Genomic DNA, 27318 nt, shown 5'->3' on the forward strand with positions numbered 1-27318 from the left:
GGCCTGCTGTGTTCATCCAGCTCTACACCATGTCATCTACAATAGTTTAACTGTCAGTTTTTTTCTTTGAATGGTAAAGAAGCTGGAAATGATGAAAGAACACATGAACTTGCTATTGCTCTCAATATGTAGCCTTTTCACGTTCTTAGTGAATGTGAAGGAATCCTTCATAATACATGTGGAAAACCCATTTAAAACCCATTTAGGGGCAGTATGTTGGCTCAGTGGTTAGCACTGCTGCCTCAGAATGCAAGAGGTCTGGGTTCAGTTCCAGCCTCAGGTGACTGACTGTGTGGAGTTTGCATGCTGTCCCGTATCTGCGTGGGTTTCCTCCATGTGCTCCAGTTTCCTCCCACAGTCCGAAGATGTGCAGGTTAGATGGACTGGCCATGCTAAATTGCCCATAGTGTCGAGGGATGTGCGTTCTAGGTGGATTTAGCCATGGGAAATGCAGGGTTACAGGAATAGGGCAGGGGGCTGTGTCTGGGCAGAATGCTCTTTGGAGGGTTGGTGTGGACCCAATGGGCTGAATGGCCGGATTCCACACTGTAGGGATTCTATGGTTCTGTGAACCGGTTGCAACAGCTCACACAGCCATTTGGCCAGTTTGCTATTTGGCAATAGCATATTCCTGTGCACGATAGGGATTTGTCTGCTTACCATCAGACTGTGCTTTCAACACTTTCTGATGCTGTAACGTCGAGGGCTGTCTCATACACTTTAGCACAAATTGATAATACCAACCATGTGTTTTACCTGTGGGTCAACTTACTTACTGACTGTTCAAGGCGTCATCAGTGTGATATTTTCCATTGCAGTTCACCATGTGATGTTAATGATGATGGCCTAGTAATCTATCCTTACCAGGTTAGCTCATTTAAAACAGTGAAACGCATTATAACTTATGAAGCAGACAACAGCGAAACCAGCTGATTTCTCTGTGTGCAAATGGCAGAAGCATAACAGAATAACAACTGGGTAAAACTCACAACTTTGTATACATATAACACATGGAGTGCTTAAAGGTAAATTCTCTTAAAGGCAAGGTACACATATTGGACAGATATTTTGCATCTGTCTTCACTGTAGAGGGCACAAGTAACGTCCCTGAAATGCTTTTAAATCATAAAGTGAAAGGAAAGGAAGAACTTAAAACAATTACAATCACCAGGAAAATGGTCCTGAGACAACTGCTAGAATTAAAGGCTAACAAGTAACCAGGATCTGATGAACTTCACCTTCACGTTCTTAAAGAAGTAGCTACAGGGATGCTAAATGCAGTGTATCACAGTTTTCCTTGTACTCTGGAAAGGTCCCAGCAGATTGGGAAACAGCAATTAAAAAGGAGACAGCAAGGAAGCTATTGGCCACTTAGCCTAACATCTGTCATATGTAGAATGCTAGAATCTACTATTAAGGAGTTTATAGCAGAGGACTTAAAGAAGTCCAATATAGCCATTCAGAGCCAACGTGGTTTTGTGAAAGGGAAACATGTTTGACTAATTTATTAGAGATCTTTTAGGAAGTGGATGAAGGGAACCTCGCATGTGTCATATATTTTGATTTCCAAACAGGTATTTGATAAGGTGCCTCATCAAAGGCTACTGTACAAAATTAAAAGCTCATGGTGTGGGGGTAAGGATCAATGCATCCATAAAAGTAAGGTTCACTGACAGGAAGCAGAAAATAGAGATAAATGTGTCCTTTTAGGATTGGCAAGTTGTGAACAGCCAGGGAGTGAGAAAGAACAAAAGAGCAATATTTTACTTAAATGGAGAAAGGTTGCAAGACTCAAAAGTGGAGAGGTGTCTGGATACATGAATCACAAGGAGTTGGTATGCAAGTACAGCAAGTGATTAGGAAGGCAATGGAACATTGTTATTTATTATTTATTGTTCCCAGGATGGTCTTAAGAAGCAAGATTGGGTAAATTAGGCTTGTATTTTCTCGAATTTCAAAGAATGAGAGGTGATCTCATTTCAAACCTCCAAAATACTTAAATGGATAAGCAAGGTAGACATAGGTAAGATGTCGCGGGTTCAACGAGTCGAGAACAAGAAGACATGATTTAAAGGATAAGTGGCACACTGTTGAGCACTGAGGGGAGTTCTTTTTTATATATACAATGATTTGAGTTTATTTAACAATGTGGATGTGATAAAACATCTCATGGTACTTCACAGAACCCCAATCAGAAAACATTGGTCACTAAGACACTTCAGGGATACTAGGTCCAAGGTCCAGATGCTTGGTCTTGCATTTTAAAGTACCAAGGAAGTTAATGGCTATCTGAGGTAGGTGTGAATGTGGAGTTGAGGCTACAATCAGATCAGCCATGTTCTTATTGAAGAGCAGGCTAGACAGGCTGAATGGCCAACTCATAATGCATATGCTTGTATGAGCATCTTATAAAAAATAAGACAGAAATCAAAAGCTGGGTAGATTTAGGGAGCAAATTCTAAGATTCAGAAGTTGGATGGCTGAAGGTATGGCCACTGGTAGTGTTACAATGGAAGTGACACATGAGGCCAGAATTGGAGAAATGTGAAGCTGTAGAGTTATGTGTTTGTGATATATACTGACATTAGAACATGCTGTTTTGTCTTTGAATATTAAAAGGCAGGAGCTTAGGGTCAGGAATTTTCTTGGAGCTACTTGCCAAAGGCCACCACACCTTCACCAAGGGTATGTCATTAATTTCCAGTGGGGAGAATACACAAGTGGAACAAGACATCCTCAGAGAAAAGTCCTTGTTGTACACCAAGCTACATTTAATGACATTCCAGTCTCCCGGTAGGGAACCCGAGTAGAATGCATTAGTCAGAGACATACTATAGTGGCTTCATCTAATTCTAATCTGATGAAATATTCGGATACCTATCATGTTATTCCAGCCATTTGGTTTGTCTCTAACACCATTTTATTTTTGATGTTTTGCAATTATCCCTCTACCTTAATTAATTGGTTACAAAAACAAAGTTGCTGGAAAAGCCCAGCAGGTCTGGCAGCATCTGTGAAGGAAAAAGCAGAGTTAACGTTTCGGGTCCGGTGACCTTTCCTCAGAACTGATGGTGGCTGGGAAAATGTCAGTTTAAGTAATTGGTTCATAGGTCACCCTTTCAATTGCTATTCAGCTGTTTATTCACACCATTTGACACTTTTGATCACTCGCAAAGACTTGTTATTCAACCTGGCAACACGCCACTCACACCATTTGTACTTCCCTGCTGACACTCTTAAGTACCTGGAATTATCTTGCTATTATCTATCTGCCTATGTATTCTGTGCCTGTGCGCTCCTCTCCACTTCACCTGACGAAGCAGCAGTCCTCCGAAAGCTTGTGATTTCAAAAAAACCTGTTGAACTGTGACCTGGTGTTGTGTGACTTCTGACTTTGCCCACACCAGTCCAACACCAGCACCTCCACATGACGAAATGCTAGACAGAGCTGAATCAAGCCATTTTTGCAGCCCATTTCACTGCCAGTACAACAGTCTACTTTGAATGTGAGGATCGTGGCTTTTGGTGCTCACACAATCACGGATATTTTACAGTGCAGAAGGAAGCCATTCAGCCCATTGTGCCTGCACAGGTTCCATCATCTAGGGTCAATCTCCTGCCTTTTCTCCTATATTCCCATACGCCATCTCTATCAAAGTAATCATCCAATGCTACCTTAAATGCCTCAGTTCAACCTGCTCTCTTCACAGAGAAACAAGCTGAATTGAGGATGGCCAAACCTTAACATCACACAGATTAAAGGTTCTGGAATGCAATTTAACATTCGGGATTTGAATGATTCAGTCACAGTGAAACAATGATGTTGCAGATAAGCCTTTTATTCAAGACATTTCTCAGTAGTATTAGCTTTTATTTGGAGTTACCAGTTTTACTAAGACTTTTAGCATCTGTCACAGGCGTACATAAAGGCAGTAGGCTCAGAGGTATTTGTATAGCTCAAGTCTTGTCCAAGAATAATAAAATGCAACTATTTTCCACATGTTTTTCATTGGAAGATTATTGTTTAGACTGCTGCCTTGGGAAAAGACTGGTGAGGTGATAGCTCAAGCAGGCCAGCTCACGCAATAGATAAAATGAAAATCTTGGCAAGAAATGCTGCTGCTCAAAAAACAAATATGCCACAAATCCTGTTGTTTATTGAAAAGACTCAAACAACAGTGACATTTTTATAAGAAGTACTGCTGGAGTAACACTGAGTACAGCTTCTGACTGCCCGGTTCCAACATGCTGAAGAGAGGCCACAAGTAAACTCTCAAAGGAATTGCCTGCGGTACTCAATTTATTTTCCTACAATAGTGTTGACACTTTTTTAAAAAGTATATGAGAGCTTTGATACTTTGAGTTCCACAAAGGCAGTATATAACTGCAAGACCCAACGCAAAGTCTATAAAATCAACGGTCTACATCGGACAGGGAAGATTTGAAGGCAGGAAGGTGTTAGGACGGGGTGGTTGAATCTGTCTGATAATTAAAATTGAAACACAAGCCCCCCAATCTCATACGGTGGGAGTAGAGGTCCCCTTCTAATAATTAAACCCCAAACACCCTGAGAAGCTCACCTCACCTCACCTAATCTGTTAAACTGTTGCAGAGAAGGGGAGGTTAAATGAAAGAAAATCCCTGCAATTCACTTTATAAGTAACAAGCAACAATTTATTTATTTAACCCCAACTGTGAAGAAATTAACAGAACTACTAACAAATCGAACAATTCCCACCTAACTCCTAACTATTCCCTAACTGAACAAAATTCTACTGGAATGCTGTTCAAATAAACACAAGTCCCACTTAAATAAACCCAAATAATAAGACAACAAGAAGTTAAAACTTAATCTCTCCACGATCTGATATGCTCTGCCTTCTCCGGCCTTTCTTCTGTGGAATCTCAAGTCACAAATGCTTTTCTTCTGCTGATTCTGCTGTCAGCGATGTTTTTTCTGTATTTTCTTCTGTGAGGGGTCTGAGCTAAAAATGCCGTGGTACTTTGATTAATAAGATGGTGCTTTCTCTGAGAGCTAAAAGGTGTTTTCCCTTGGCAGCTCACTGTTGGCTCTCTGTCAGTTTTCCAAATGCCCTCTTTTTTATGCCCTTGATGATCTGCCCATTTTCTTACAATATGATAGATTTCTAGGTTGTCAACACCATCAGATTTAAATTTGATAGGTTTTTAGTATCTAATGGTTTGGTTTAAATTGATTGGCTAAATTTGAAAAGACTTGTTGTCTTGATAAAAATGCTACTTGGCTGTTCGATACAAAATGTTTCATTTTTGGCACTTTAAGCTGCTGTTCAGACATTCATTTTAACTCTAACCATTGAAAAAACACCATCTTTTAAAGAGATGACACAATGCTTCTCTCCATTTTACAATTTTACACGCACCAATTTCGCAACAAAGGTCCAACCAAATATCACATGCAGACCTGACACATTGCTTGTTTATCAGGTGTGAGTATCAGTTAGTTGGTTGAAGCATATTCAATTCTCACGTTTTAACATTGGTGATAAAATTAATATATACATCAAAAGCCATATAAATAAGTTAATGATATAATGAAAGAGTTAATTAGCGACTCTTAAGAATGGCACTGGTGTAATGTCAAAGCTGCAGAATGTGGGAGCTTTTGGATACCATTGTGATTTCGGGCAAATATATCTGAAGTCAGTGTCTAAAGTTTGAGCAATTTCAGCTCAGAGTTTCTGAGCTGGATGCTGAACTGCAGATACTGCGATGCATCAGGGAAGAGGAAGGTACTAGAATCTTGGTACTGGCAGGCAGTCACAACGCTTAGGATAGGGTGTTCTAATATGGTCAGTGGTCAGGGACAGGAGAATGTGACTGTAAGTGAGGAAAGTAAGATGATCCAGAGGATAGGGATGCAGGAGTATCAGCCCCTGAAATTGTTAAACGGGTTTAAGGCTTTTGCAGCATGTTTGGATGGGAGTGGGGGCTGTGCAATGGATGAGCGATGTGACCATGGTACAGGAAGCCATCAAAGAGCAAGGAATCAAAAGGAATCATCATTGGCACACGAGGATGACTCTCTTCCACTCTTAGGGTGAGGCCGTAGGTGGCTGTACAGACCAATGTGCTTCTGCAGGCTCTGTTACAATTGGACAGAAGGTGGTCGTGGGAAGGGGTGGGTGGGGCATTGGTAGGGCAGCACATTGCTTTTACTGTTTTCACTTGGATTCCATTTTTTCCCGACGGAAGTGCTTCCTCTGTCCACCTGCGGCTTGCCTGCCATTTCAAAACTGGGAGTAAGGAATGGAGTGGTAGTAAGGAACAGCATAGACCGGCCAGGGGAATTGACACTGTTGGCTGCAGCATTGAGCTGAGTTCAGATGGCTGTGGCATCTGCCCAGTGCCAGGGTTCAGGATATCTGCTCTGGGTCTCAACGTAGGTTTACAAGAATGATATCTGGACTTCAAAGGTTAAGTTATGAGGAGAGATAATAAAAATTAGTCTTGTGTTCTCTAGAATTTAGAATGTTAAGGAGCGATCTGATTGAAGTCTTCAAGATGTTAACAGAAAAAGGCACGGTAGATGAAGATAAACGATTTCCATAAGTTGGAGATTCTAAAACAAGGGGGCATAGTCTGAGAATTAGGGCCAGACAATTCAGGAGAGATGTTAGGAAGCATTTCTACCCACAAAGGGTGGTAGAAGTTTGGAATTCTTTCCACAAATGGAGGTAGTTGCTTGATCAGTTGTTAATGTTAAACTTGAGACTGATAAATTTTTGTGAAGCAAAGATATTAAGGGAAATGGGTCAAAGGCCCATATCTGTGGAGTTAGGCCACAGATTAGCTATGATTTCATTGAATTATGGAATAGGCTTGAGGGGCTGAATGGCTTATTCCTGTTCTTATAGGCTGGAGAAGAACATGCAGCGGGAGGGGAGGGTCTAATAGTTAAGGTCCATGAAGGCACCAACGGCAAGTAGAACCAGGAAAAAGTTTCTATATTGCCAGTGTGAAGAACTAGGCACTAAATTAAGGAGCAGAGCCTCAAAGGTAATTATCTCTGTATTACCTTTGAGCCATGTACAATTGGCGTAAGGTAAAAAAGAGATGAATATATGGTTGAAAGACTAGTGTGGGAGAAGCAGGTTCTGGTTTGTGAAGCACTGGCACTAATACTGGCAAAAATAGGATCTGTATCATTGGGAAAATCTACACCTGAACTGTACTGGGACTGCTGTGTTCTAGCAAACTACATAGTTAAGGAGCAAGAATGGTTTTTAAACTAAATCGTGGTGTCAAGAGCCCAAATTTGGGGAAATTGTGGTGAATCAAAGAGTGGGGAAAATGCAACAGAAGAAGGACATGGTAAACAGACTATGACAGGAAGGGACAGAGAATGCAGATCTGAGAGCAAATAACAGATACAGCTAGAGGTTCCAAAAATAATAAAACAACAAAACTTAAGGGACTGCACTTGAATGCAAGTAGCACTCGAAACACAACAGATGAACTAGTAATACAACTTGATATAAATAAATATGATCTGGTGGTCATAACTAAGACAAGGCTGCAGTATGAACTAGATTGAGACCTGAATATGAAGGGGATGTGACATTGACGATGGGCAGGAAGCTAGGACAGGGCGTGAGAAGTTGTACTGTTAATTAACTACATCAACACAATAGAGAGGCATGACCGAAGTTCAAGAAACCACAATACAGAAGCAGTCTGGGTAGAGATGAAGAATGATAAAAACAAGAGGTCACTTGTAAGAGTTGTATACAGGCTCCTTAACATTAATCAAAATAATGGGACCTTGTCAAAACAGTACAGCAATTAACATGGGGGATTTTACATGTGCACTGCAAAAATCAGATGGAAGAGAGTAATCTGGATGAGGAATTCATTGACTGTTTTTGTATCAATTTCTTAAGCCAGCAATTTTATCACACCAACCAGACAGCAGGCTGTATTAGACCTGGCTTTGACCAATAAGACAGGACTAATTACCGACCTCAGAGTCGAAGTGCCCCTGGCTAGCAGTGATCATAAAATGATAGAATTTTACAGACTGTTTAAGGGAGAGAAGCTTGGATCCAAGACTACTATTTTGAATTGCAATTACATGGGCATGAAAGCAGAGATAGCAAAAGTGAACGGGTAACTTAGGTTGTGGGTTGCAGCGGCAAACATTCCAGAACGCACAGAATTGATACATTCTAACAAATATAAAAAGTCTGAGGGAGATGGACTTGCCACGTGTAGTTAACTAAAAAAGTTAAAGATGGTATCAAAGTCAAGGTAAAGATATTTAATTCTGCAAAAATAAGTGACAGGTCAGAAGATTGGACAGAATATAAAATAAAAGCAGAGAATTACTAAAAGATTAATAAGGATGGAAAAAGTAAAGTGCAAGAGACAGCCACAAAAATATAAAAACTGATAGGTAAAGTTTCTTCAGATATTTGAACAAGAAAAATGTTAACAAAGTAACTGTTGGTCCTATAGAAAATGTGTCTAGAGAATTAGTAATATTAATTAGAATCAGATGAGTTGAACAGGTATTTTGCATCAGTCTTCACCAGCAAGAACACAAGTAGCTTCCAGGAAATAGCTGTTAATCATGAAATAAAAGGGAAAGTGGAACTTAAGAAAATTGCAATTATCAGGAAAGTAGTACTGAATAAATTGTTCGAACTGTGAGTTGACAAGTCCCCAAGTCCTGATGGATTTCATCGAAGGATCTTAAAAGTAGCTATTCAGATAGTTGGTGCGTTGGCTTTAATTTTCCAAAACTTATTACATTCAGGGAAATTTCCTTTAGATTGAAAAATAACTAATGTAATTCTTTTATTCAAAAAAGGAGGGAGGCAGAAAGCAGGAAACTACGTGGTACTTAGCTTAGCATCTGTCATAGGGAAAATGTTAGAAGTTATGATTAGAGATACTATAACAGGATACTTAGATAAATTCAAGTTAATCAGGCAGAGCCAACATTGTTTTGTTAAAGGGATATAATGTTTAAATAATTTGTTGGAGTTCTTTGAAAAAGTAACCTGTGCTGTAGATAAAGGGGAACCAGTGGAAGCATTGTATATAGATTTCCAGAAGACATTTGATAAAGGTGCCAACTCAAAGGCTATCACAGAAAATAAAAGCTCAGGGTGTAGAGGGAAACATATTGGCCTGGATAGAGGCTGGAAATTCTGCAGCAAATAACACACCTCCTGACTCCTACCTATCCACTCATGTATGTGTAGTTTGCCTTTAAATACTTCGTGTGCTGTGAAAACAATTTTGCAACTACTCCTGGCAATTTGACTGCAATGTGTTTGCCACCAGCACACGTAGAAATTTTAGTTGGTTGCTGTCTTATGTGCATCATAATTAATGCTTTATTGTTTTAAGTAAACTAATCCACAGAGTTAATCATTCCCTGGCAAGCGATTGATTATTAGACTATTAACGTTACCATAACATCCAAGGCACAACTCAGGAGTGTGATTGAATTCTCCTGACTTGCCTTGATCAGTTCTGCTTCACCAACATTCAAGATATTAGATATCACAGGGCAAAGCGGCCTACTTGATTGGCATTCCATCTAACACGTCCAACATATACTCCTTCCATCATCAATGCACAGTGGCAACAGTGTGAACCATCTACAGTACTGAGTGGTGGGCGTGTGGAATGCGCTGCCGGCAGTGGTAGTGGACTCAGATACTTTAGAGACTTTTAAACGACTCTTGGATAGGCACATGGAGGATAGTAAAATGTAGGGTATGCAGAGTAGATTGACCTTAGTTAGATTATAGGTCGGCACAACATTGTGGGCCGAAGGGCCTGTACTGTGCCTTACTGTTCTATGTTCTGTGTTCTATGTTCTATGCACTGCAGTAACTCACCCAGGTTCCTTTGACAGCATCTTCCAAAACGGTGACCTGTTAACATCTAGAAGGACAAGGGCACCAGATGCAATGGAGCACTACCACCTGCAGGTGCCCCTCCAAGCCAAACGCCATCCTTCCTTGGAATCACATTGCCAATTCATCACTGGGTCGAGATAATTGAGCTCCCTTCCTAAGAGCACTCTGTGTGTGTCCCTTTACACCAAGGGCTGCAGCAGTTCAAGACGACAGCTGACCACCACTTTCTGCGGACAATTAGTGATGAGCAATAAATGAGCAAGACATTCATCCCAAGAATTAATTAGCAATACCTCTGGGTGAAGAGATTGTCTTTGCAGTGGTTACAATGGATTCAGCAGAAAGACAATGAGGCAGAAGATGTGTGTTGAGGAAAGGTTGTATAAAATCAAATTGAATTTGCTTAAATGCAAAAGGTTGGTGGGTGATTTAATCCAGGTGTTTAAAATGATTTAGGATCTGATTGAGAAAGTAGTCACTCCTCACCAAGCCCCAAAAAATGTGTGTGTAAGCATATGTGTTTCTACAGGAACAGGTTGGGACTACAGTAAAGCACTTCACAGTTTAAGTTTCAGGTGATTTTCCACGTCATCTTCAGAACATGTATATGTTCAAATGAACCTGGAAATAATTAGCATTGAACACACTTGTGCATGTGTTAGAAATGTCTTTGCTTGTGATTTTAATCAAGCTGCTTTCTGCTAAAATTGCACAGCATTCTTTAACATTGTGAAATGTTGCAATCATACAATCTCTACAGTATGGAAGTAGACCATTTGGCCCATCAAGTCTACACTGACCCCTCTAAAGAATATCCCACACAGACCTTCCCCCTACACTAAAACTGCATTTCCCATGGCCAATCCACCTAATCTGCACATCTTTGGCCTGTGGGAGGAAACCAGAGCACCAGGAGGAAACCCACGCAGAATGTGCAAACTCCACACAGACAGTCACCTGATATTGGAATCAAACCCTGGTCCCTGGTGCTGTGAGGCAGCATTGCTAACCACTGAGCTATATGCCAGGCACCTAGAATGTAAAAACAAATGAAATAGGAGCAGAAGTAGGCCTTTCAACCCTTCCAGACTGTCCCACATTCAATAAGATAGCCCCAAGGCCTCAATTCCTATCAGGCTAACTCAATTCCCTGATGTTTCAAAATCCTATCAACCTCCCCTTTAAATAATTTCAGGAATCAAACTTCCACAACTCTTTGGGGAGAGAATTCCAGATATTCCAGATACATCTCAATTTTAAGTGAGTGTCATTTATTCTGTAACTATGTCCCCAAGTTCAAGATTTCCCAATTAGTGGAAACATCTTCTCAACATCTACTCTGTCAGGTCACCATGGAATTTTATATTTCAATAAGCTCATCTTCATTCTTCTAAATGCTTAAGAATAAAAAGCAAACCTGTTTAGATATTTTTGATGAGTAGACCCTTCATCCCTGGAATCAACCAAGTGATTCTCTTTTGAATTGCCTCCTTTCATAAATATGGAGGCCAAAACTGTTCATGTAACTCCAGCTGCATCCTCACCAACCCCCTGTAAAATTGTACCAAGACTTCCCTATTTTTAACTTCCAACCTCCGAGCAAGTATGCAGCACCTGCCTGCTAACTCTCTGCTAACTAACTTCTGTGCACAAGATCACCCAGGTCCCTCTGCACTGCACATTTTTGAATTCTCTCTTCAGTTAAATAAGAGGCTGCATTCCCTCCAGATTCCTATGTCCTGATTTCAACATGCATTCCCACTTATTTTTGTATCATCGGCAAATTTGGACACTATTCTGCCACTCTCCTCCAAGTCCTTAATATAGATGGTAAATAATTGAGGCCCTAAGACTGATCCTTGTGGCATTCCAATAGTTATGTCTTTCCAAACTTAAAAAGATCCATTACTCCCAGTTCTCTGTTTTTGTCAATCCTGCGAGCTCCTATCTTGTGCAATAACCTTTTTTTGTGGCAGCTTGTTGAATTCCTTCTGATAATCCATATACAGTTCATCCACAGGACCTCCTTTATCAGAATGCTTAACCTGTGGGACTCAGGAGGCCCAAGCCCTTAAGTGTATTTAAGACAGAATTAGATAGGTTCTCGATTAGTAAGGGGACCAAAGGTTATGGGGAGAAGGCAGGAAAGTGGGGTTGAGAATTTTATCATCCATGATTGAATAGTGGAACAGACTTAGTAGGCCAAATGGCCTAATTTTGCTCCTATACCTTATGATCATTTGGTCTTTATCAACTCTATGTTTTATATCCTCAAAGAACTCTAGTAAACTTGTCAAACATGATTTTTGTTTGATGAAACCACCTTGGCTCTGTTTAATTGTGTTAAGCCTTTCTAAATGTCCTGCTTTATCTTCATTAATAACAGAGACCAGCATTCTCCGAACAACTGATGCTAGGCTAACTTGCTTGTATCATCCTGCTTTACCCTCCTTCCCTTCTTGAATATGTGTGCCTGGTTAGCAGTGTTCCAATATGCTGGAACCCTCCCAGAATCCATTGTGTTCTGGAATATTTTGACCAATGCCTCCATATCTCAGCAGCCATTTCCTTTAAAACCCTTGGATTCAGGCAATCCTGTTCCAGTGACTTGTCTGCCTTTAGTCCCATTGAGTTGTTAAATATTTTGTCCTTCATGATCGTGACTATTATAAGATCTTTCTTTCCATTAACACCTTGCTTATCTGTTAGATAAGTTGGGTAACTCCTCTGGGATATTAATCTTGTTCTACGCCATGATTGCCAATGCACAATGTTGGTTTAAATTATTTACCATTTCCATGTTCCCCATTATTAATTCCCCAGTCACATCCTCCAAGGGTCCCATATGAACTTTAGCTAAACTCTTTTTATATACCCACAGAAGTTTTTGCTGTTTTTTTTTTATATTTCTTGCCGATTCACTTTCATCATCTATTTAGTCCCTATTTATTAGCTTTTTGTAATCTGCTACTGGTTCTGAAAAAAAATCCCAATTTTCTGGGCCATGGCTAGTTTTTGCTGCTCTATATGCCTTACTTTTTGATTGGATACTGTTCTTGACCTTTGTCGCCCCTAGGTGGTTCATTCTTTTCATCATGTCTTCTTTTTGACTAAAGTAGTCAATTTTCCCAGCTTGTTTTAGACAACTCTTTCTTCATTGTCCTATTTAGTTTGAGGACACAGGCTTAAGACCCAAGTTCCTCTGCCTCAAACTAAATTTGAAAATCTACCAAGTTGTGATCACTACCCCCTTAAACGTTCCTTAACTATAAGATCTCTTATTAATTCTAGCTCATTACATCATTACACCTAAAATTACCTGTTCCCAAGGTTCTGCACTGTACCACTGTAAAAACTAAATCCTTGATACATTCTACAAATTCGTCTTTCATGTTACTCTTGCCCAACTAATTTGTCTAATCAGTTTGCAGAGTCAAGCTTTGCATATCAATTGGACTGCCATGCTTACATGACTTCATTATTTCCTGATTTATATTTTGTCTTACAGTGAGGCAATTCTTCAGGGTCATATAGACGACATCCACTTCTGACCTCTTTACTTTGCTATTTCTTATTTCCAATCAGACTGATTCCACACATGATCTGTTGCACCTATTGATATTTTCTAATCATTGCTGTTCAGGGACGTTATTACACACCGCTGGACCAGGTGGGACTTGAACCTGGACCTCCTCGCTCCAAAGTAGAGAAATTACAAAAGCACAACAATAGTACAATCTATTGCACCTATGTAACTATGCATACCCGCACTGATATCTTCCTTTATTAACAAAGCTATCCTACTTTCTTTTCCTTTTTGCATATTCTTCCAGGACATCGAATACCCTTGAAAATTCAATTCCCAATTTTGGTCACCTTGCAACCATGCCTCCGTAATAACTAACAAGTCATGTTTGTGTGTTTATATATGTGCCATCAACTCATCTATCCTATCACAAATATAGTGCACATTAAGATAAAGAAATTTAAGCTTTGACTTCTGGCCATCTCTGGTTCGAATTTCTGCTGCACTCTTTTGTACATATTTCCTACACTTTCCCGTCACACCTTGATCATTATTTGCTTTTTCACAACCATGCCCTTCACGTCTCATTAAACTTCCCTTCAATTAAATACGCCTTCCCCACTAATTAGATGATGAACCCAACCAATTTAAAGACATCTACAAACTTGGATAGACTCTCTATTCCTTCAACAAAGTTTTTAATAAATATGGTGTAAGATTTAGGTCTCAGAAAAATTCTCTGGGAACACCATTTATCCTTTCCACCAAGCAGCTCAATCCTTTCATCCCATTTTCTGTCCCTTACCCTTAAATCATGTCCAACTTGTCAAAAGATTAACTCTAATTCCATGGGGTTTAAATTTTCCAAATGATCTCTTCTTTACTTCATATTAAATTGGCAGGACTTTAGTTTTGTGTTCTCCTTCCTTTTTTTTAAACAATGCAATGTTTTCGAATGGAAAATCAAAAAATTCCAAACTAATAGCATAATTCCGAAAGAAACATAGCTTTGACAGGTGTTAGCATTTAGAGTCCTAGAGATGTACAACATGGAAACCAACTCTTCAGTTCAACTCATCCATGCCAACCAGATATCATTAATTAATCTAGTCCCATTTGCCAGCATTTGGCCTATATCCTTCTAAACCCTTCCTATTCATATACCTATACAGATGCCTTTTAAATGTTATAATTGTAGCAGCTTCCACCACTTCCTCTGGCACCTCATTGAATATACACACCACCCTCTGTGTGAAAACGTTGCCCCTTTAGGCCCTTTTTAAATCTTTTCCCTCTCACCTTTAACCTATGTCCTTTAGTTTTGGACTCCCTCACCCTGGGAAAAGACCTTGTCTATTCATTCTATCTATGCTGCTCATGATTTTATAAACCTCTATAAGGTCACCCCTCAGCCTCTGACATTCCAGGGAAAATAGCCCCAGCCTGTCTAGCCTCTCCCAATAACTCAAACCTGCCAACCCTGGCAACATTCTTGTAAATCTTTTCTGAACCCTTTCAAGTTTCACAACATACTACCTATAGCAGGGAGAGCAGAATTGCACACAGTACTCCAATAGTGGCCTAAACAAAGTCCTGTACAGCAGCAACATGACCTTACAACCAATAAAGGCAAACATACTAAACATCTTCTTCACCATCCTGTCTACCTGGGACTCGACTTTATAGGAACTATGAACCTGCACTCCAAGGTCTCTTTGTTCAGAAACACTCCCTAGGATCTTACAATTAAACGTATAGATCCTGCCGTGATTTGCCTTTCCAAAATGCAGCACCTCACATTTACCCAAATTAAACTGCATCTGCCACTCCTCAGCCCATTGGCCCATCTGATCAAGATGCCGTTGTATTCTGAGGTAACCTTCTTCGCTGTCCACTATACCTCCTGTTTTGGTGTCATCTGCAAACTTAATAACCATACCTCCTGTGTTCACATCCAAATCATTTATATAAATGATGAAAAGCAGTGGACCTAGCACTGATCCTAGTGGCACACTGCTGGTCATAGGCTTCCAGCCTGAGAAGCAACCCTCCACCACCACCCTGTGTCTCCTACCTTCGACCTAGTTCTGTATCCAAACAGCTAGTTCTCCTTGTATTCCATATGATCTAACCTTACTAACCAGTCTACCATGAGGAAGGTTGTCGAACACCTTACCGAAGTCCACATAGATCACGTCCACCACTCTGCCCTCATCAGTCCCCTTTGTTACTTCTTCAAAAATCTCAATCAAGTTCATGAGACACAATTCCCTACGCATAAAGCCATGCTGACCATCCCTAATCAGTCCTTGCCTTTACAAATACATGTAAATCCTGTCCTTCAGGATTGACTCGAACAACTGGCTACCACTCATATCAGGTTCACCGGTCTATAGTTACCTGGCTTTTCCTTGCCGCCTTTCTTAAATAAGTGCACCACATCAGCCAAACTCCAGTCTTCCGGCACCTCACGTGGCTATCAATGAAAGAAATATCTCAGTAAGGGGACCAGCAATCACTTTCCTAGCTTCCCACAGAGTTCTAGAGTACACCTGATCAGGTCCCAGTGATTTATCCATCTTTATAATTTTAAGACGTCTAACATCTCCTCCTCTGGAATAGGGATATTTTTCAAGATGTCACTATTTATTTCCCCACATTATCTTCCATATCCTTCTCCACATAAACACTGAAGTGAAATACTTGTTTATTATCTCCACCATCTCCTGTGGCTCCACACATACGCAGCCTCACTGATCTTTAAGAGGTCTCATTCTCTCCCTAGTTACTCTTTTGTCCTTAATGTATTTGTAGAATTCCTTTGGATTCTCCTTAACCTTGTTTGCCATAGTCCCCTTTTTGCCCTCCTGATTTTCCTCTTAAGTATACTCCTACTGCCTTTATACTCTTCTCGGGATTCAGTTGATCCCTGCTGTCTATACATGACATATGCTTCCCTTTTATTCTTGACTAAAAGCTCAATTTCTCTAGTCATCCAGCATTCCCTGCACTTAGCAGCCTTGCTCTTCAACCTAACAGGAACATACTGTCTTTGGATTCTCATTGCCTCATTTTTGAAAGCTTCCCATTTTGGCCTTCGTCCAATTTAGAACTTTAACTTTTAGATCCGGTCTATCCTTTACCGTCACTATTTTAAAACTGATAGACTTATGGTCACTGGCCCCAAAGTGCTCCCCCACAGTCACCTCAGTCATCTGCCCTGCCTTATTTCCCAAGCGTAGGTCAAGTTTTGTACCTTCTCTAGTAGGTACATCCACATACTGAATCAGGAAAATTTCTTGCGCACACTTAACAGATTCCTGTCCATCCCAGCCCTTAGCACTATGGCAGTCCAAGTCTATGTTTGGAGAGTTAAAATCCTCTGTAATAACCTTCTCCAACTTGCACATTATCTTTTAATTCTATTGGATGCGAACCATCAAGTTTTGGAGATTTATTAACCTTAAGTCCCACATATTTTCTCCAATCCCATGTTGTCTTTCATATCCCATCAAAACGATGACAACACATACAAAATAGGTGTAGACTAGAAAAAGGTTAGATTGAACTGAAGATGCTGTAGCTGGTAATTTCATCCTATGATTTCTTTATTCAGGTTTTATACCAGCAGCACATGCTCCAGTCTACACAGCTTCAAAGCATGGAGTGCTTGGTTTTACCAGATCTCTTGCAGTAAGTATTGTAAACAATAAAAGTTAATCACCTGATACCACAAGGCCACTTCGTATTCATTAATACAGTCACTGTTGAAACTAATCATTTAGCCCAGCCCCTGTGTTTCTGCTTCACATGAGCTTCCTCCTAGTCTACTTCACTGGACACTATCAGCACTTTGTTCTGTTCATTTCTCCCTGATATATTCCTCCACTTTCCCTTCAAAGTATCTAGTCCATTCACCTCACCTCTTTCGTGTGGTTGCGGCCTCCACCTTCTAACAATTCTACGTGTAAAGAGCTTCTCCCGAATTCATTATTTGATTTGTTAGTGGTTCATTTGTATAGCTACTGTAGTTCTGAAGAAGTATCACATTTGATGTGCAACATTAACTCTGTTTTGTATATTGACCTTCAAGTTAAACTCACCACCTTGTCTATTCACCCTATCTATGGCCCTCATAATTTTATGAACCTCTGTAAGGTCACTCCTCAGCCTCCGACACTCCAGGGAAAATAGCCCCAACCTATTTGGCCTCTCCCAATAGCTCAAACCTGCCAACCCTGGCAACATCCTTGTAAATCTTTTCTGAACCCTTTCAAGTTTCACAACATCCTGCCGATAGTAGGGAGACCAGAACTGCCCACAGTACTCCAATCGTGGCCTAACCAATGTCCTGTACAGCCATAACATGACCTCCCAACTCCTACACTCAATGCACTGACCAATAAAGGCAAACATACCAAACACCTTCTTCACCATCCTGTCTACCCGGGACTCCACTTTATAGGAACTATGAACCTGCACTCCAAGGTCTCTCTTGTTCAGCAACACCCACTAGGATCTTACAATTAAGTGTATAAATCCTGCCCTAATTTGTCTTTCCAAAATGCAGCACCTCAGATTTGCCTAAATTAAACTGCATCTGCCACTCCTCAGCCCATTGGCTCATCTGATCAAGTTCCTTTTGTACTCTGAGGTAACCTTCTTCGCTGTCCACTACACCTCCAATTTTGGCGTTATCTGTAAACTTACTAACCAGACCTCCAATGTTCACATCCAAATCATTTATATAAATGATGAAAAACAGTGGACCTAGCACTGATCCTTGTGGCACACCACTGGTCATGGGCTTCCAGTCTGAAAAGCAACCCTCCACCACCACCCTGTGTCTCCTACCTTCAACCCAGTTCTGTCTCTAAATAGCTAGTTCTCCATGTATTCTATGTGTTCTAACCTTACTAACCCGTCCACCATGAGGAAGGTTGTCGAACGCCTTACTGAAGTCCATATAGATCACGTCCACCACTCTCCATGAGAGAGCAGCCCTATGTTCCTTTGGGACTATGGTGATCTTTACCCTTTTTTCTTTCTCTTTGCTCAGATACTGCCTGGTCTGCTAGTGGGCATTTGCACTGCTTCTGGTTTTTATTTCAGATTTCTTGTATCTGCTGTATTTTAATCATGGGAGAATCCTGACTGAGACTTTTCCTCCTTTCTATCTTCAGCCCAAGTGTGTAAAGGAAGTTGTAACAGGCACCCATTGAGCAGCTATCTCCCTGTTCTGATCAGTCAAACATCCACCGTATGAACAAACTAAGACACGGAAGGACTAGGAGAAAAGCAGTAATTTACCAACAAGGAGCTAATGAGGATCTCCTTTTCTTCCAGGAAGCTTCCAGCTTTGGAAATTATGGGGTACGAATAAATGCACTGTGCCCAAGCTTTGTCAACACTGAAATTCTTGAGACTGTAAACCATGAAGAAAATCTCGGAATTTTTTATCAGTTCAAGGACAATGCCAAGAATTTAATGCAGGTCTTTGGAGTGCTGGAGTAAGTCATTATTATGTATTCCTATTACTGTGCTATTGTGTAATCACCTCAGAACATAGCTACATCTGACTCTGAGTGTAGTCCATCAGATTGTCTGGGCAGAGTCAGGAGAATTTATCATGGGGAATAGAGAAAAGGTGGAAAAGCTAAATGATTACTTTGTGTCTTCACTGAAGACACAAGAAATGTCTCAGAATTAGAGATACTAGGGAGAATTAAGGAGTTGAAGGGAAACAGTAGTAGAAGGAATGGCGTGTTGGAGAAATTAATGAGACTGAAGGTTGATAAGTCCCAGGACCTGATAGGCCACATCCTAGAGTTTTAAAAGAGAGACTTGTGGATATAATCAATACATTGGTGAGCATCTTCCAAATTCTGTAGATTCTAGAATGGTTCCTGCAGATTATAAGGTAGCAAATGACTCTGAACTCTGTAAGAAGGAAGAGAGAGATAGAGAGCACAAAACAATTGCGGACCTGTTAGCCTTAAAATCAGCAGGAGAGAAAGTGCTAAAATCTAATACAAAGGATGTGACAAACAGACACTTAGTCAATAATGATCTGATTGGGCATCGTCAGCATGGATTTGTGAATGAGAAAATTTGATTAACCTATTGACGTTTTCATGAGGAGGTCTGTATCAGAATTGATAAAGGGGAGTTAGTTTTTAGAAGGCTAATAATAAAGTCTCTCCCAAAAAAAGGCACCTGGGATAGAAGGTAATGTACTGGCAGAGATGATTCCTGGGATAGCAGGACTGGCGCTTGAATAGAGATTAGATTGGTTCGGACTATATTCACTGGAGAATGATGCCGGATCTCATAAAAACTTATAAATTGCCAACAGGACTAGATAGGCTAGATGCAGGAAGGGGGATGTTCCTGATGATGGGGGTAGTCAGAAATGTGGTCACAGTTTAAGAATATGGAATAAACCCTTTAGGACTCAGATGAGAAGAAATTTATTCACCTGGAAAGTGGTGAGACTGTGAAATAGCAAAGCATAGAAAGCAGTCAAGGCCAAAACATTGTATGATTTCAAAAAGTTGAATAGAGCACTTGGGTCAAAAGAGATCAAAAGATATTGGGTAATGCAGGAAAAAGCTATTAAATTGGATGATCAGCCAAAGGGCTGAATGGCCTACTCTTGTGCCTTATTATCTATATTGCTATGTTTCTATGTTCACTGAAATCAACAAAATATTAAAAAGGGATAGTTAAGGTAATTGCAGGTAAAACATTTCTCTGGTTGTGATTCTAGAATTGGGGGCTCAATTTAAAAATGAAGGCGAAATCATTCAGGTATGAGATTAAAAGTTTTTTTTAATTCAAAGGTTTATGAGTTCTTTAGTACAGTTAGACTATAGGACCATAGGCATTACTCGTTGAATATGTTTAAAGTAGAGATTGATAGGTTTCTGATTACCAACAGTTTAAAAATACAGGGATAGTGTAAGCTAAAGTCATTGAATTGGATGATCAGCCATGATTGTATTGGATGGCAGGATGGGCTGAATGGTCTGAATGACCTACTCCAGTTCCTATATTCCTGTGTTCCTTTACCACTGAGACCATCAAGCAGTGAAGTTAAAAACATGCATTTTCTCTAGCCTCTCATACCTCCTGAGAATAGGAACATCTAAGGACACCCATTTAAGCAGCTCCATTTTTAGAATTTCTCTGTGGGGATTTAGATATCACAAACAAAGCCGCATTTGTTACCCATTGCTAATTGCCCTGGGGTGAGCTGCCTTGCTAATTGCCCTGGGGTGAGCTGCATACCTACCAAAAGAAGGCATTTGGTATGCTTGCCTTTATTAGTCAGTGCATTGAAGATAGGAGTTCGGAGGACATGTTGTAGCTGTACAGGACATTGGTTAGGCCAGCTTTGGAATATTGCATGCAATTGTGGTCTCGCTGCTACAGGAAGGATAGAATCAAAGAATCATACAGCACGGAAACAGACCCTTTGGTCCAACTAGTCCATGCCGAACATAATACCAAACTAAAGTAGTCCCACTGGCCTCCTCCTGGCCCATTTCCTTCCAAACTTTTCCTATTCATATATCCATTCAAATGTCTTTTAAACATTCAGAAGTGATTTACCAGGTTGTTGCCAGGTATGGAAGGTTTGAATGATAAGGAAAGGCTGAATAAGCTGGGACTTTCTTCACTGGAGTTTAGGAGGTTGAGAGGTGACCTGATAGAAGTTTATAAAATATTGAGAGGTAGAGACAGAGTTGATGGTAGTTGTCTTTTCCCTAAGATTGGGAATTTCAAGACTAGGCGGCACATTTTTAAGGTGAAAGGAGAGAAATTTAAAAAAGACAAAAGAGGCATTTTTTTTTAATGCAGAGGGTGTTTCACATTTGGAATGAACTTCCTGCTGAAGTCGTGGATGCAGGTACAATTACAACATTTTTAAAAAAGGATGTTGAGAAACTTGAAAGCGTACAGAAAACATTTACAAGGATGTTGCCAGGGTTGGACGGTTTGAGATACAGGGAGAGGCTGAATAGGCTGGGACTATTTTCCCTAGAGCGTCAGAGGCTAAGGAGTCACCTTTATGGGGGTTTGTAAAATCATGAGGGGCATGGATAGGGTGAATAGACAAGATCTTTTCCCTAGGGTGGGGGGAGTCCAAAACTAGAGGGCATAGGTTTAAGATGAGAGGAGAAAGATTTAAAAGGGACTTAAGGGGCAACTTTCTGATACAGAGAGTGGTGCATATATGGAATGAGTTGCCAGTGTAAGTGGTGGAGGCTGATATAATTACAACATTTAAAAGGCATCTGGATGGGTATAAGCTAGGAAGGGTTTAGAGGACTATGGGCCAAATGCTGGCAAATGGGATTAGATTAATTTAGGAAATCTGGCCAGCATGGACAAGTTGGATGGAAGGGTCTGTTTCCGTGCTCAGTGACTCTAACTGGAGTCCACATGGTGCAGATGCACTGACAATGCTATGCAGAAGAGAGTTCCAGAATGTTAATGCGGTGACAGAGAAGGAACTGTGGTGTGGTTCAAGTGAGAATACATCTGCTCTGCTTGTCCTCCTGGGTAGGAGAGGTCATCAGTTTGGAACGTGTTGTTAAAGGATGGTTGATGATTTGCTACAGTGGTGACAGGCTCACCTATAGTTGCATTAAACCCACCAGTAGCAAGGTGAGACCCTCAAGTGGTCTTTAATTGGCGTTTCAAGGGCCTGATCAGTAATGGATTGGGAAGTTCGATCATTGACCTTCCCAACCAAAATTTAATTCTGACAGAGGCTAATCACCTCTGCACCCTGATTAAAGGCACCTCACCGCCAGCAAGAGCTGAGGATTGCAACTATTATTCTATGTGCTCCTATTAATCTGGCTTGAGTGGGGGTTCAGTAAAAAGTAACCTGAGGTCAATACCCAATATTTCACCAGCTCAGCACTTCATTCAGGACAACTGTATTGATAGGTCACTTTAGCAACACAGATATTCTTGAGCATAAAGCTGTGTAATATTGTGTGTGCATTGCTACAGTAAGAAAATAGACCACCTATTTTCAATTCCCATCATCTGACTTATAGTGCCTTGATTTTTTTCATGGACTAGCACTGACAACATTGACTTAAGGTGGTCGTGGTGATCGTCTAACTAGGTTAAGCCACAACTCATCAAATCAGCCTGAGCCAAATTAACATGATTTCCAAAGGCATTGATACTCAGATCTGCATCTTTCATCTGATTGACACCTTTCTGTATAAATTTCAAATACTTGAGATAAAAGTCATCTGCAGATTATCCAGCAGAGGAAAAAACATGAAGCCAGATCTGGGAATACACAAACATGCTGTATTTCATGTAACTGTTTTATAGGCTGAGCAGGGAAAAGAAGATATAGATTTGTAACAACAGAACTGAAAGACTCTCTATCTCCCTATTTTCTCTTAGCATCTCAAACAACACTTAGCAATAAAGTATATTGGAGAAACATCATTCTTCGAGATCTCAAAGAAGTCAACCAGCTTTGCTGCTGATGAGGATACAAGACATTTAAACAGCCTTAGTCTCAAATTAAATTGAACACCTCAAGGAGACTACCTACCTTTTGATCAGTATATTCTGATCTTCCTTTTTGTGCTAGATGCTCTCCCATTTAAATTATACATGTATGTTTGCATTCATATGCTTTTATTGTGTACTATCACTTTTCACTGGGCTAGTAAATAATAAAATCTCTTTTCCATTCACTCAAGAAACCTTGCAATTGGCTTCTTCAGTTTAAACCAGCAAGCTACATTGCGATATTAGTCTTGGGCTAAAAAAGAAATAAAATCCTCGTCATGGCTAACAAAGTAACTGTAATCACAAGCTTAAAAAGGAATGTATCTGTGGATTATTTTTAAAACATTATTTTCTACCGAACTACTCTTTCCTCCCATCTCTGTTCTTGTTTTGTTTTTTTCCAATCTTCCAGCATTTGTTGCAATTCTCATATCCCAAGAACATGGTATCAAGACTTTGGTTTTGGGCCCACATGAACAATATTGACCTCTCAGGGCTTGACTTCACGTCCTGTCTGTTGTTTTACTTTCAGCCAATTGAGGCCTAAGGATTGACATGACTCCTGACTACTACAGTGAGGTGAAGTTAACACTTCAGCCTGATCAGACCTGCTGCGGGGAATTTGTTCTACGACGTTCAAAATGTTAAGAAAACTAAGATGAAACAAGTCTTTTTTTGTATTAGATCTAATATCATAGAAATCTTAGAATAATAATGATGAAAAATACACTGAGAAATAAAAGGAGAGGTGGTGTCATGGTAATGTTACTAGACTAGTCATTATTATTTCCAGTAATCTTGATCCGTGTGACTCTAACCACACTCTAGAAGCTCAATGTCATCCAGGACAAAGCAGCCCGCTTGACTGGTGCCCCATTCACTACCCTTAACATTCAATCACTTCACCAGTGACACACTTCGACAACAGTGTGTTCCATCTGTAAGATGCATTTCGGTAAGTTATCAAGGCTCCTCTGATAGCACTTTCCAAACCTGCAATCTCTGCTGCCTAAAAGGGCAGGGGAAGCAGATGAATGGGAGCAATCAAATTCCCAAGCAGGCCACACATTGTTCTGACTTGGGGCTCTATCAACATTCCTTCACTGTTGCTGGGTGAAGTTGCTGAAATCCCATCCCTAACAGCACTATGGATGTCCCTCCACCCCAAAGACTGCAGCAGCTGTGGAAAGCAACTCACCAGCACCATCTCCAATGAAAACTGGGCTTCGGCACTAAATGAGATAACCAGGTGTAGAGCTGGATGAACACAGCAGGCCAAGCAGCATCATAGGAGCAGGAAGGCTGACGTTTCGGGCCTAGACCCTTCTTCAGAAATGGGGGAGGGGAAGGGGGTTCTGAAATAAATAGGGAGAGAGGAGGAGGCAGATAGAAGATGGATAGAGGAGAAGATAGGCGGAGAGGAAACAGACCAGCCGAAGAGGTGGGGATGGAGCCAGTAAAGGTGAGTGTAGGTGGGGAGTTAGGGAGGGGATAGGTCAGTCCAGGGAGGACGGACAGGTCAAGGGGGCGGGATGAGGTTAGTAGGTAGGAGATGGGGGTGCGGCTTGAGGTGGGAGGAGGGGATAGGTGGGAGGAAGAACAGGTTAGGGAGGCGGGGACGAGCTGGGCTGGTTTTGGGATGCGGTTGCGGGAGGGGAGATTTTGAAGCTTGTGAAATCCACATTGATACCATTGGGCTGCAGGGTTCCCAAGCGGAATATGAGTTGCTGTTCCTGCAACCTTCGGGTGGCATCGTTGTGGCACTGCAGGAGGCCCAGGATGAACATGTCATCTGAGGAATGGGAGGGGGAGTTGAAATGGTTCGCGACTGGGAGGTGCAGTTGTTTATTGCGAACCGAGCGTAGGTGTTCTGCAAAGTGGTCCCCAAGCCTCCGCTTGATTTCCCCAATGTAGAGGAGGCCACAACGGGTACAGCGGATGCAGTATACCACATTAGCAGATGTGCAGGTGAACATCTGCTTGATGTGGAAAGTCTTCTTGGGGCCTGGGATGGGGGTGAGGGAGGAGGTGTGGGGGCAGGTGTAGCACTTCCTGCGGTTGCAGGGAAAAGTGCCGGGTGTGGTGGGGCTGGAGGGGAGTGTGGAGCGGACAAGGGAGTCACGGAGAGAGTGGTCCCTCCGGAAAGCAGATAAGGGTGGGGAGGGAAAACTGTCTTTGGTGGTGGGGTCGGATAGCAGATGGCGGAAGTGTCGGAGGATGATGCGTTGGATCCGGAGGTTGGTGGGGTGGTACGTGAGGATGAGGGGGATTCTTTTTTGGTTGTTATTGCGGGGACGGGGTGTGAGGGATGAGTTGCGGGAAATGTGGGAGACACGGTCGAGGGCGTTCTCGACCACTGAGGGGGGGAAGTTGCGGTCGAGGACATCTGAGATGTACGAGAATGGAATGCCTCATCCTGGGAGCCATTTCAACTCCCCCTCCCATTCCTCAGATGACATGTCCATCCTGGGCCTCCTGCAGTGCCACAACGATGCCACCCGAAGGTTGCAGGAACAGCAACTCATATTCCGCTTGGGAGCCCTGCAGCCCAATGGTATCAATGTGGATTTCACAAGCTTCAAAATCTCCCCTCCCCCTACCGCATCCCAAAACCAGCCCAGCTCGTCCCCGCCTCCCTAACCTGTTCTTCCTCCCACCTATCCCCTCCTCCCACCTCAAGCCGCACCCCCATCTCCTACCTACTAACCTCATCCCGCCCCCTTGACCTGTCCGTCCTCCCTGGACTGACCTACCTCCTCCCTACCTCCCCACCTACACTCACCTTTACTGGCTCCATCCCCGCCTCTTTGACCTGTCTGTTTCCTCTCCACCTATCTGCTCCTCTATCCATCTTCTATCCGCCTCCCCCTCTCTCCCTATTTATTTCAGAACCCCCTTCCCCTCGCCCATTTCTGATGAAGGGTCTAGGCCCGAAACGTCAGCTTTCCTGTTCCTCTGATGCTGCTTGGCCTGCTGTGTTCATCCAGCTCTACACCTTGTTATCTCAGATTCTCCAGCATCTGCAGTTCCTACTATCTCTTCGGCACTAAATGCTTTCCTAAAGGGCATTGCCTCCTTCTCATGAACGAGTAAAGATAATGTCATGTGAGTATACCTGCACCAGATGGATGGTAATGGTTCGAGAAGACAACTCACTACCACCTTCTGAAGGGCAATAAATGCTGGCCTGGGTGACAAAGCCTGCATCTCTTCAATGAATAACACAAAAGTCACAGGGTCAGTCTAATACCCTGCAAGCACAGGTTCAAATCCGAGAGTGATGGCTGATGGAATTTACAGTTAATTAATAAAATCTGAGATTGAAAGCTGGTCTCAGCAATGGTAACCGTGAAAGTGTCATCAACTGTCACAGAAACCTCTCTGGTTCAGTGCTATCCCTTAGGGAGGGAATCCTGAGGTCCTTATCCAGACTGCCTATATGTGACTCCAGTCTCACAGCTGTGGGATTGATTCTTAACATCACTCAGAAACAGACAGCAAGTAACTCAGTTCAAGAACAATTAAGGACATGCAACAAATGTTGCCCCTAGCCAGCAATATAGAATTTTTCTATTCATCTTGTTAACATGCAGTAAATATTATTCCCCTTACTGATTCATATCATGGCAGCCCGTCTTGCAGAAGGTTTTATTGCAATGATGTTCCTCTTACAGAATACTTTTCTCGGAATGTTGTTCTTCATGTTATTGACCTTCATATTCTTTATTACAGACCATCGGAGATAGCCGAGGGTTTTGTACAGCTGCTTGAAGATGACAGCTTGAATGGAGCAGTCATGAAAATTACAACATCAAAGGGTATTCATTTTGAGAACTATTAACGAAGACCACCTCTCAGCACTGGACTATCATTGACCTAACTTGCCAATCGGCAAGAAATGTTTGTTTGCAAAGTTTCCTACACTGGCTCCCAAACGTGCAAACCTTTCTACTGCAGTAAATTGGTAAAGAGAATTGTACATATAAAAAGGCAATATATAAAGCTGACATATATATATGGGGAAACAAATTCTGATTTATTCCAGCCTTATTATGTATCATTTTCAATGTACAAAAGAAAATTGCCATTTTAAATTAAAATTGTTATAAATGTATGCTTCTGCTCATGAATTGGAACAGATCTAGGAAGATTTGTGTTTCCAAACCACCAACACCTCAACGCGTTAGTGGTGTTAAGGTATTTGAGATCATCATTACTTTAAGTAGGAGGAGACTGTCATTAAATTCTCACTTCATTCTGTGAGGGTAATTGTGGAAATATCATGTCTCTGCTGGCCTTTTGAACAAACTATCCAATTAGGTCCAC

The 27318-nt window shown here is 41.4% G+C and overlaps 1 protein-coding gene across 3 annotated transcripts in view; it reads left to right on the forward strand.

Moving 5' to 3' along the window:
- The window catches only part of LOC109929408 (15-hydroxyprostaglandin dehydrogenase), a 57454-nt gene extending 30348 nt beyond the window's left edge, over window positions 1-27106 (forward strand). Inside the window, exons 5-7 of one of the 3 annotated variants that reach the window (XM_048595088.1) lie at window positions 17057-17133; window positions 18787-18950; window positions 23525-23755. In XM_048595088.1, coding sequence (XP_048451045.1) covers window positions 17057-17133; window positions 18787-18950; window positions 23525-23546 — 263 coding nt within the window. In that variant the 3' untranslated portion in view covers window positions 23547-23755. Of the gene's footprint in view, window positions 1-17056; window positions 17134-18786; window positions 18951-22878; window positions 23756-26724 lie in introns of those variants that run through there. The other 2 variants (XM_020529076.2, XM_048595089.1) reach the window with 2 other exon arrangements.
- Window positions 27107-27318: the final 212 nt, after the last annotated feature.

The sequence above is a fragment of the Rhincodon typus genome, chromosome 3 (genome assembly GCF_021869965.1).
Source record: "Rhincodon typus isolate 14 chromosome 3, sRhiTyp1.1, whole genome shotgun sequence".
Taxonomy (NCBI): domain Eukaryota; kingdom Metazoa; phylum Chordata; class Chondrichthyes; order Orectolobiformes; family Rhincodontidae; genus Rhincodon; species Rhincodon typus.